Here is an 11,844-nt window from a genome sequence, read left to right on the forward strand (position 1 = left end):
GTGTGTCATATTTGTTTCCTGAGTGCCCAACCAATTTCTCTTCCCTTTGAGCTACTGAGAGCACAGTCAGCCCACAGGATCATCTACTGTGCAGCTAGGCATTGTTCTGGGGGCTGAAGATTCAGCAATGATCAAACAAAGCTTCACAGGACATTGTCCTCAAAGCTGTATCCTCACCACCTAGACCAGTGCCAGGCATACCTGGGTACTTAATCAATACATGTAAAGTTGATTTGAATGGAAATGGGCAATCTTCAGGTAGTCACCAGGGCCATGCAAATCCTGAATGTCTGGCTGGGAGGTGTTAAAGCACAGGTAGTAAGTAGGAATTTAGGTCAGAACTGTATTCATTCTCTTGAAGGATCCACAGGTAGACAGAGTCACGAAACTGGATCTCCACAGTACTACTGATGAATCTTTAAGTTTGGAATTTCCCTTCAGTACAGCAGCTAACCACTCATATTTTTTCTCTTCTTCAGTCTCCACAGAATCAAAGTAGTCAGAGTTGGATTGGGATGATAGGACCATATCCACATTTTATAGTCAAGGAAACTGGTATCAGGGAAGTCAAAAGATTTGTCCTAGTCTCATGATGTGTCTATGCCAGAACCTCAACTAAGACTCAGACCTCTAGACCAAAGGCTTGTGATTTCTTAATTCACCTAGGAACCTTCTGGCCCATTAAAAAATAAACAATGCATTTAAATTCTAGTGGAAAGCTTATGTACCTGTGGGACCACTGGGAGTCTACAAGATAAGATCTTAGTTTTATACCCCTCCTAGTCTTTCTGACAAGAATGAAGGGGCTGGGGATGTGGCTCAGTGTTAGGGCACTTGCTTGTCATGCATGAGGCAACAGGTTTGATAACCAGCGCGCGCGCGCGCACACACACACACACACACACACACACACACACACAAAGGCAAGACAGAAGTATCTCTGAGGGGGGGAAATATATATGTCTATATATAAACCAAGGCAGTGGGATTTTTCTCCTTGGATATTAACTTCTCTGCTTCACGTTTATACCTCACTGTAGTTTCCTATGGTGCCAGCTTTCCTCACAAAAAAAAAAAGAAAGAGTCTTTCTCAAATTCCCTGCCTCAATAAAAGGCAATTTGTAATAGTTTTAATCCTTTATTAAATTAAAACATCACTCTAATAAATATGTAATAACAAACATAATGCACTCCAAAAGATCTAAAAACATTTACAAACTTCATCAAAGTAAAAATATCACCTTCCCCCCATATGGTACATGTGGCAGTCCAATGAGTTGAAGACAGAGGGCCTTCACCTACATACTTACAAGCTCAGACATTTAAAAAATATCAGCTTAACAATAAGAACTGAGTATACACATGAATCGTTGAAATAGCTCTTCGGCCACTTTTTTAAACTTGATAATATCCAAAAGGATCAAAAAGGAAGGTTCAAGATTCTGTGTTATCTTCTCAGAATGCCCTTGGAGGGAAAGCATAGTCCCCAGCCACTTGGAGGTGCAAATATTAGATTTTGAGGGGCAGAGGCAGGAACTATGATTTTAATCTCTGGCTCTTCAGTACCTAGCGTGGTACCAGGTACCTTGGTAACCAAAGGTCAATAAACATTTCCTGAATGAATGAATATCATCTTGTCCACTGCTTCATGTTTTTAACCTCCCATGAAGCCTTCACAGGCCTCCTGCAGAAAGGACCTCTGATTCCCTCTCATTGCCAAGCCTATTTTTCTGTTTCTTCCTGGGGCAGTCTTGATGGTGCATCTAGTGATTTCAAAAGAATTAATTTCCTTCCCCAAATCAGTTTCTGAACCATTCTTCGAGGAAGAGAAACGATTCCTCTGAGATTTACAGGCAGCACCCAACAAAAAGGGGTCAACAAACTTCCCATAAGGAAAAAACAAAACAAAACAAAACAACAAAACACTCACTCTTCTTTCTAGTTAAAAGCATTAGCATGTGTCCACTTATAAATGGGGACTCCTTCTGTTCCACACAAGTATCTGGGGGAGTTCAGGAAGAGGAATACCTGAAGAAATTACTTGTCTATGGAACAGGGTAGAAATGGGAAGGACTGTGGAGTCCAAGATTTTATCCGATCCCCACTTGACTTTCCATCTTCAGGTGTAGAGTAGCCTAAAGTCCAGCAAGTTGCTCTGGTTCGCACTCTGGGCAGAACTTTGAGAAGGTAACTTGTCCCCTCTGGCAGCTCCGGAAAATAAGGTGAAGGGGAATCATCTTGGTGATCTGCAGACTGGACTGGGGGGGCTAAGAAATTAGGCTAGAGGCAAGCAGGGAAGCCATCCTCCATAGTGTCGTGTAGCTGCTGCTTGCAGCCAGTCAGGGTCCTCATTTGAGCCCATGCTGTGTCTCTCGGTGCCTCCGGAGATCCACCTTCCTCTGGAAGCCCTTCCCGCACAGGTCACAGCCAAAGGGCTTGAAGCCTGTGTGTTTGCGGCTGTGGGTGATGAGGTTGGAGCTCTGGCTGAATGCCTTACCACACACCTGGCACTTGTGGGGCTTCTCACCTGCAGGAATGGAAGGGGGAGGGGAGGAAGTATGAGTTTATGATAAAGCTAGAAGGGACCCACTGTGACCCACATGCTTTTGGCAGCAGCTGGCTGCACCACAGTCTAAGGCCTTCAAGCAACTCGAAGAAGGATGTGTTGCAACATGAACCAACTCCCAGCCTGCAACGTGGTCCCGGGAAGTCATGGGTACACCAGGTGGAAGGGAGATTTTCTGAGTGGGGGTTCCCAGCCAGAGGCCTCAAACCGTTTCCTGCTAAACGGAAACAGAGCAAGGGCCACGTGCCCTCCCCAGCTGAATCCACCTCGGAGGACTCCCCTGACTTTAGAAGCAGAGAGCACCCAGAACAGATGTTCAACAGGAGGTGGGAGGAGCTGTCCTACAAACCGTGTGACTCTGTTCTAATTCAGAGGAAGTTTTCAAATCTGAGTTTCCAAATGGGTGTTGGTTTTGTCAACCAGCGAGTCTGTCTTCTATCTTGATCTTGAAGGGCCACAGAATGTATCTGAGGCATGGACATTTCTCAAAGTCTTATTTTAAAAATCTACATTTGAGCCACAAGGTATTTCTTTTCTTTTCTTTTCTTTTCTTTTGGTACTGGCAATTGAACCCAGGGGCACTTTGTCACTGAACTACATCCCCAATCCTTTAATTTTTTTGTTTTGAGACAGGGTCTTGATAAGTTGCTGAGGGTCTCCCAAAGTTGCTGGGGCTGGCCTTAAACTTGTAATCTTCCAGCCTCAGTCTTCAAAGTCACTGGCCACCATGCCCAGTCACAAAGTATTTCTTTTTCTGCCTGGATTTTACTTTCTTTTTATGAGATCATAGGATTCTATTCTATTCTATTCTATTCTATTCTATTCTATTCTATTCTATTCTATTCTATTCTTTCTGCTCTATTCTCTTCTATTTTAGGGACTACACCCAGGGGTGCTTTTAACCACTGAGTCACACCCCAGCCCTTTTAAAAAAATTTTTATTTTGAGACAAGGTCTCACTAAGTTGCTCAGAGCCTCACTAAATTGCTGAAGCTGGCCTTGAACTTGCAATTTTCCTGTCTCAGCCTCCCAAGGAGCTGCAATTACAGGTGCACACCACCACACCTGGAAAGATTCTTTATATAACAGCAACTCTTCACCAAAGATTAATAAATTACAGGACATGAAAAGGTTTTGTCTTTCCCCCATCTCATGCACTATGTCACATTTAGGTAACTGTCATCCATTTTCAAATAGCCCCAGCATAGCATTAATGGTATTGGGGATAAAAATGCAAACAGATGAAGTGTGATTTTTGAGGAAACTTCTGTTCCTCTCACTATGCTCTCTTCTCTCTTCATGATTCAGATTTCTTGGATAAGGAATCACCCATCAAAATTTACTCTATTTCTTTAGGGTAAAATAAATCTGAGAAACCAATTCTAGCTATAATGTAAATGTTTGATAAGGGCTTAATGTTTCATTCAATCAAGATCCTAGTTGCATTTTGATAAGTATCTTGAATACCTTTACTTGTAAAGGAGTAAATTATATGGAAATTTCAGGCAAGAGGGTATGATTAAAGTAAGATTTTTTTTTTCAGTTTTCTGATAGGAATATCTACCCTGTCCAAGAATATTTATAAACATCAATGGTGGGTATTTGGAACACAGTGCAATTTATTTTAAATGAATACTCCAGGCCTAATGTAAATGTCTTGGTGAGTTAAAGAGAGCATTCCTAGGGCTGTGAATGTGGCTCAGTGGTAGAATGCTTGCCTAGCATGCATGAAGCCCAGGGGTTCAATCTCTATCACCACAAAAAGGGAAAAAAAAGTGTTCCTGGAGGTGAACCCATGAGCTCCTGGCATTAAAACTCTCACCTGGTCAGGCACAGTGGCACACACCTGTAATTCCAGATACTCAGGAGGCTGAGGTAGGAGCATCTCAAGTTTGAGGCTAGCCTCAGCCACTTAGCGAGGCCTTGTTTCAAAATAAAAAATTAACTTAATGGGGGGGGAGGCAAGAATGGAGGAAGGAGGAACTGTATAGAGGGAAAAGAGGGGTGGGAGGCATTGGGGGGGAGAAAAAAATGACAGAATGAATCAAGTGCCATTACCCTATGTAAATGTATGCTTACACAAATGGTACGCCTCTACTTCATGTACAACCAGAGAAACAAGTTGCACCGCTGTACCCCATTTGTTTACAATGAAAAAATAGAATAACTTAAAAAAGAAAAAGGGCTGGGGTTGTAGCTCAGTGAAAGAGTACCCCTAGATGTGATCCCTAGTAACACAGAGGGTGGGCAGAACCCCACCTGCATATGAAGCATTAGGGAAAGAATCCAGGATTGGCTGCCAGAGTGTTCAATGGCGTCATGATTTCTGTAGTCTGATTTTTGTTATCATCCACTGTTTCTGAGTTTCTGAACGGTAAGAGCAGCTCTTTCTATTTTATGGGGTGACAGGAAGGATCAAATGAAATGACAGATTTGAAAGCACTGTAAATTATAAAATACTATAACAAGTAAGGCATTATCACTACTAATGCACGAAATTGCTGATTTTGTAAAAAGCACAATAAGTGAGGAGAAGCTTTCTGTGTTTACCAATCCTCATAACTTTGAAAGCAGAATAGGATAAACGGGACAAGAGCACAGATATTTGAGAGGCAACTAGGCCCGAATTTGAGCTCTGGCCCCCTACTTGCTAGCAATGTGACCTTGGGCAGGTTATTTAATCCCTCTGTGCCTCCTTTCTTCATCTCTAAAATGGGGATAAGGAATAGTTTCTATCTCTTGAAGTTGTGAGAATAAGATGAGATAATGCAGTTTAACAGAGAGCTTAGTAACATTTGCCATTGTTTTTTTTCCTCAAGTAGAATAAATTCTTGACTCCTAAAAATACAGCAGAAAGGCAACACATGAATTCCTCCCCCAAAAAAGCCTCAGTGGGAGCCCTACAGAAAGTCCTCAATCTCTAGGTAAACATTTAGAGCAAAACTCTGAGAGGACCCTGGGGCTTCATATTTCACCCAGAGCAGGAAGCAGTTGGAGCAGCTGCTAAACTAGAAAAAAACTACTCTTTCCAAGGATAGAGAACCTGCAATCTGACCTGCTGATCCTCTAGACACAACACCAAGTTAAGTCCCCTCTGGGAAGAATCACATTTGTGAATGAACTTCAGAGAATCTTTGTTTTCTTCAACATGCAGTGATTAGCTCCATCCAGAAAACCTCATCCACCTCTCACTGGAGCTAGAATATCAGAGAAGGTGAGTTACATTGGCCTCTGGGTATCCTCAGCTCACCGGTGTGGATGAAGGTGTGTTTCTTCATATCTGACTTCTGGTGGAACCTCTTGCCACAGTACTGACAGGGGTAGGGTCGGGTGTCTGAGTGAATGAGCAGGTGTGTGGACAGTGTAGATGACCTCTTGAAGCTCTTGCCACAGATCTTACAGTCAAAGCTGCGTTCCTGCAGAGAAAGGGATACAGCACTCCTACTGCAAATACCTAGACTGCCACCTCCTCACCACTAACCTGACCCTAAAATGCCTAAAGCCAGGAATCCCCTTCCACATCATCCTCCCTTCCCCCATTTACTTCCAATTTCCACACTCTCCATTCTTCTCCTTTAACACCCCCTCTTAACATTTTTTTTTTCTATCAAAACACTTTTCACCCACAAACCTCCACATCTCATGGCAAGGACTATCCCCACCCTGAATTTTTGACACCCATTTACACACACTTCTCCACCCTCTTCAACAGGAGGCTTAGATCTCAGTCACTTGCGATGCCTCCACCCCGCAGCCATTGTGGTTGTTGGAGGAGATGGGCCGATAATCTAAGTTAACAAATCTTTGTAAACACGCATTCTTATGTCATAGCTATTTATGTACTTATTTCTATACCTATACTCTCTCAACTAAACTGTACTCTCCGTGGGGCATCCTAACAAGGAGCTGGTGTGCTATAGAATTCTCAAGTACTTGGCGCCTGTAAGTTAGGCAACAAATAGTTATAAACGAATAAAGAAAAGAACAGCGGGGAATATGTGCTATTGGATGCTCTGAATGAGCTGAGATCCCATCTTGTCAGTTAGGAGGGGCCAATGCAAATTAAGTGACAACCAGGCGGAGAATCCAGGGGGAGAATCCAGGGGAAAAAACAGGGCTAATAAATCTGCTGTATCAGCAGCAAGCCTCAGTGCACCCAAACCTTCCTCAAACCCAAAGAAATGTTTAGGATCACACCTTGAAGGCTCACGATGTGTGATGTCAAAATGCAAGACTGACTCAAGGCCTGAGCTGGCTACCACCTACCTTTCCCAATACACCTAAAGCAGGACTCTAGGACCTGACCGAGGGGCTGGAAGAGGAGACTGGGAGGCACGTGGAGTCAAAACCACCAGGCGGAAAGCGTCTGGTGTCAAACCGAGGACGAATAATAGACCCCAAGTTTGAAAACCTGAGCAGGCCCGCGCGCGGCCGTATGCCCTGCGCTTACCTGCGAGTGCACGGCTTTGTGTTGCTCCAGGCTCACCGCGTGCCCGAAGGTCTTGCCGCACATCTCGCAGGCAAAGGGTCTGGTGCCGCTGTGGGACCTGCGCACGTGCACCTCGAGCCCGTGCGGCGTGGAGAACACCTGAGGCGGGTGGGGCCAGGGAGAAGGCCGCTGAGAGGGGCCGCCGGGTGCGGGTGCTGGCGGGACGCGGGCCAGGGACGCAGGCACGGGGTTGCCAAGGTGCGCAGGAACCTCACCTTGCTGCACTTGATGCACTTGTAGGAGCCGCCGCCCAGCAGAAGGCGGGTGCACAGCAACTCCGACTCCACCTTGACACCAGCACCCTTGTCCGAGTGTAGCTCGTGGCCGCGCTCTGGGTACAGCCGGCCGGTCGCTGCCGTGGACCGCTCATATATCCCGGCCGCTGCAGGCCCAAAGTCGCCGTAAAGCCCCAGGCCCACGCCACCGCCAGCGCCTCCTCCTGTGCCGCAACTTCCTGGGGCTCCGGCCCCCGCGCCGCCTGCAGCCCTCTCTGGGCCGTAGAGCGCGGCCGGGTGGCCAGGCTCCGGTGTGCGTTCGCAGAAGAGACCGAGGCCGGGGCCGCGTTCCAGAGCTGTACATGGCCGGTAGCTCTGCACCAGGTGTCGCAGGTCAGAACCCGTCAGGCCACTCCATGAGTACGGCTTGAAAGGCAGAGAGAAGGGCTGGGCTTCGTCCAGCGACTGACACATCGATTTCTCTGAGGCTGTAGAGGCACAGGAGGGCGTCCCGTCAGGTTTAAGCGGGGCGGAGCCTGGTGCACAGTACGCTACTAGGCGCCCAACACTTGTGCAACGCTGCGTGTGCGAGTGCCGCACGAAGTCCAGCGACACTCCGGGGTAAAATACAGACAGGGCCCTGGGGCCTCGCGGGTCATTGGCAAGGCAGCAAACCGATGGTTAAAATGACAGCGAATAGGGAGACAGGTGAATTCCGAGGTAAGGCCTCGGAGGGACCTCACAGGCTGGATCTCAGCACCTGGAGGTCCTAATAGGAAACGCAAGTCTAGAAACGCTGAGTTGAGCTGTGCGGGAAGAGGAAGCGGCGGTTGTTTGGTCCCTGAATAGGACTCTTGGGCAGAAGGTCCAGACATCAGTGCCAACACTCTCCCAGTCACTACATGTTCACAATCAATCCTTTTCCTTCCCTGGACCGATGATGCAGTGATACAGAAGGGAGAGGACCCGGGACTACTGGAGAAGTATATGTCCGAAAAGACCCAAATGCGTTAAGAGCCTCAAAGTTAAGTGTCTAGTGTAGGTAACCAAGGAACGGAGGGAAAGGGGTGCCGAATTCTCCCCATCCCTATTCCTGTTAGAGTTTGATGGGGCGGGGGGCAGGGAACGCATTTCTCAGAACGAGTTTACAATTAAAAAGCTTTAGTCACCATCTTCAGGATAAGTTTTCTGAATTCTCCGTCGGCTGCCCCCCCCACCCCCCACGTGAATTTTGCTGAAACTAGCAGATCTGTCCTCTTCTCTCTCTCTCTCTCTCTCTCTCTCTCTCTCTCTCTCTCTCTCTCTCTCTCTCACACACACACACACACACACACACACACACACACACTCCAGTCCAGGCTGGCGGATACGGTGAAAAGCTGCAACCTCAGTTTCAGACGGGTTCTGAAGACACCCTGTCCTCGCTGTGAGGTGTTATGCCCAGCCAGGAAGACCCCTCCACTACTGGCTTCCAGACACACTCGCTGGAGCTGCAGTTCTGGTCAAGTCAACTCACTGAGTGTGGGATGGGAGGAGATAATCTTTTAAAACTAATAAATAAAATCTGGAAGCAACTCGCCTTGGCAGAATTGGGCTGGCCTGCTCCTTCCTTACTCCGTCCAGGACCCTAGCCCTGCCCCCACCCAACGTACAGTCACCCGGGTGCAGGAAACTCTATTACTCGCTGGAAATGAAACCCAGGAGTCTGGTCCCGAGGCTGGGCCATCTTGGCAGAACGAAAAATGAAACAAGCCCCCAATCTGCGCCTGTGAAGACCGAGGAACGAGCTGAGATTTTGCTCACCTACGCCTTTCTTCCACTTGGCGCCCAGCTCAGTGAGGCTGAGACTACCCCGGTTTCCATTTGTTTGGGTTCCGGGATCTGAATTCTGAGATCGTAATATTTTTTAAACAGTCAGTACTGGTCAGAAAAACGAAACATCGGAGTAGCCAGTGGAGATATCTGCTTTGTTTTCTCTCACCGGTCAGCTCCACGCGCCTTGAAAGTAGCGGATTAAGGATGGTGATGGGGCAAACTGTTCCAATCGCAAAGCAGCCTGCTGCTTCCCCACTGGGCCCCATCCTCACGAATAAGGTCCCTACTCAGGATAAGACTCTCCGCCGCCGGTTTTGCATTTCTGCCCCCAAGGTCGCGCCAGTTCCCAGATCAATGCCGGGTTCCCCGCCCGTACCAAAGGATTTCCCAACGGGTTCCTACCTGGAGACACGGAGGGTGAAGGAGGCCTCCAGAAATCCTCGAACTCTGAGCTCCGGTCGCAGACGCTGCCCTCGCAGCTGTCCGGAGACGCAGAGGCTCTGTCCTGTGCCTCGATCAATTGAGACTCGGGGGACAAACGGTCCCCGGGTTCCGCCTTCGCCTCCCCTGAACTCGAAGTGCTGTCTGCGGAGAGGAATCAGGAGAGGAATGAGACTGAGCCCGGTTGAGCTTGAGGGTTCTGAAGTGGTGCCCCGCAAGACCGTGGCACAGGAGCGTCCTTCTCTATTCACTTAGACCGGACCAGAAACCCTCCTGGATCCGAAAGCAGGCGCAGGAAGGTCCTGGCACCTAGACTAGTTCAGGAGGAATCACAACAGTAGGGAACAAGACAACAACACGGGTATTGGGGCCGCCTCCCCGCCACCCGGTTCCCAAGAAAAAGAGGCCGGGTGCAAGTTGGCTTCCCAGGGAGTTGCCCTGCGCGGTCCGCGCGCGTCTCGCACCTGCTCGGCCCGGTGCTGGTACATTCTCCAAACGGATAGAGTAGTCTGGTCCCGGGGAGCGTGGTTGGTGGTAGCTGTGAGCCTTCTTGCTTTTTACGAGAAAAGAGCGCGGCATGGTGGCCCAACGCTTTCGCTACTCCTTTCCAAATATTTCTAGTCTCGTCAGCTCACGGTCACGCCGAGTGTTCCTTCAGCCCCAGTAGAGACCTGGGAAGAAGGGAGAACCGGGTGGAAACGCGAATCAGCACCCTCCGAGATCAGGGACTGGGTTTCAAGGCGAAGGGAAAACGCTGGCCAGGGAGGAGCGAAGAAGGCCCGTGGGAGGAGGGGCTAGGCACCCCCCATGCACAGCGCTCACCAGGTGGCACTCGGACAGGTGGCGCGAGCCCTGTCCGCCGCCGCCGCCGCTACCACAGCTTAGTGGTAAAACTTGTCCCAGGGCCCTGGCTCAGACCCCTCTCCTCTGCTCTGCCCACGCCCCCGGCCCCTCCCCTTCCCTACTGAAGCTCGACAGTGCAAACTCTCTGGAGAGCCGTAGTTGCCAACGGGTCCGTTACTCCAACTCGACCACCCACTGCCTGGCTGGCTCGATGGGGAGAGCTGGGACATACGGATCAGTTAGGGGCCGAGGATGCGTCTGTGGTCCAGGACCCGGAAGAAGCCAAGACCTCCAAAAACCCACTACAAACTGAAGTGAAAGAGGGGCAGGGGCGGGGCGCCCTGGGCAGGACTGAAGGGCAGGATTGGGAGGGGTACGGCAACAGGACGACTGGGGGCAGCCCAAGCCAGAGAAGGGAGGCGGGAAGGCAGAGGGACAGGAAGGTGAGGCGGGGAGTGACGGCAAAGGGCCAACCCCTGCCCCCGGAGAAACTAGCACCCGGGTGATCTTGCTCCCCAGTCACTCTTGCCCCACGCAGGGAAAAGTTTGTCTCCAAGTTGCGGCTGCGACTGCCGCAAGTCACGGTAGACCATGGAGGCCTAACCTCGGAAACCAGGTCCCGGGAAATAGCACTTTCCGTTCTGCTCACCAAAAATCTTGTCCTGGGGAAGTCAAGCCCAACCCCTGCATGCAGACTGGGAATCGCGTGACGTCTTAAGTCCGTGGAGCACGGATGGCTTAACGGACAAGAAAGACCATTGAGCGTGCAGGCTATGCTGGTGGTGGACAGAAAGAGAGGGTCCGGGAGCCGGCGCAGTAGGGAGCTAGTTATCCGCGGCGTCGCTCACATTAAACCCCAATCAGTTCACCTAATCTCGGGTCGAAACAGGAGCCGGGCCGGGAGGCGGGGCTGCGACTCCTGCCTGGCTAGCTGCGGGCTCCGGGGGCGGAACCCCGCGGCCAAGGAGTCTGGGGTAAACGAATCTATCTTCCTTTCCCTGCGAAGGCGATGGGGGCCGGGTTCCCAAGACAGCTGTAGTTTCCTCGGGCAGAGCAGCACTGGCAAGTCTCAGCAAGTTCAGAAATCAGGGTGCTGGGGACTCCATGCCGGGGCAGAACTCTGTGCTAGGTAGGGCTTTACGCGGTTGAGACTGCGGGACTTTCAGCAGTCCGCTCCCAGGGCAAGATTCAGGTCACTACGGCTGTTGGTCAGCTCTCTACAAAGGAGGAGCTCCTAGAGGACTCGGTCCCTGGAAGGCGCGCTCTCCCTACTCCAGATTCCCTGTCCTACTATGTTGCCTACCCCAGAAGAGTGAGTCAGGGAGAGAGAGAGAAAAAAAAAAAAAAAAAAAAAAAAAAAAAAAAAAAGTCTGGGGCTTCTGGCAGGAACCCCAGCGACGTTCCCCGCGATCTACTAGAATGCCCAAAGGAGTGACGGTGATGCCTGCCTCCATCTGGGATGGCTCCCAGCGCAG

The 11,844-nt window shown here is 49.7% G+C and overlaps 1 protein-coding gene across 1 annotated transcript; it reads right to left on the reverse strand.

The window, feature by feature from the left end:
- Positions 1 to 1,133: 1,133 nt before the first annotated feature.
- On the reverse strand, positions 1,134 to 11,610 carry GFI1 (growth factor independent 1 transcriptional repressor). The gene is made up of 7 exons (XM_079143545.1): positions 11,019 to 11,610; positions 9,991 to 10,197; positions 9,488 to 9,670; positions 7,271 to 7,758; positions 7,017 to 7,154; positions 5,817 to 5,982; positions 1,134 to 2,527 (listed from the first exon to the last, which is right to left on the reverse strand). The coding sequence occupies exons 2-7, from the start codon at positions 10,103 to 10,105 to the stop codon at positions 2,349 to 2,351; spliced, it is 1,269 nt and encodes a 422-aa protein (XP_078999671.1). The 5' UTR covers positions 10,106 to 10,197; positions 11,019 to 11,610; the 3' UTR covers positions 1,134 to 2,348.
- Between the last annotated feature and the right edge of the window lie 234 nt (positions 11,611 to 11,844).

Source organism: Sciurus vulgaris, assembly GCF_902686455.1.
Source record: "Sciurus vulgaris genome assembly, chromosome: 1".
Classification (NCBI taxonomy): Eukaryota; Metazoa; Chordata; class Mammalia; order Rodentia; family Sciuridae; genus Sciurus; species Sciurus vulgaris.

Bases quoted from the DNA above. Each gene is read 5' to 3' on its own strand.
- GFI1 (XM_079143545.1), bottom strand. From the start codon at position 10,105: ATGCCGCGCTCTTTTCTCGTAAAAAGCAAGAAGGCTCACAGCTACCAC. The intron at 9,671-9,990 runs GTGCGAGACGCG...TCCTCTCCGCAG, and splicing joins ACCAGCACCGGGCCGAGCAG to ACAGCACTTCGAGTTCAGGG. The intron at 7,155-7,270 runs GTGAGGTTCCTG...CACCCGCCTCAG, and splicing joins AGTGCATCAAGTGCAGCAAG to GTGTTCTCCACGCCGCACGG.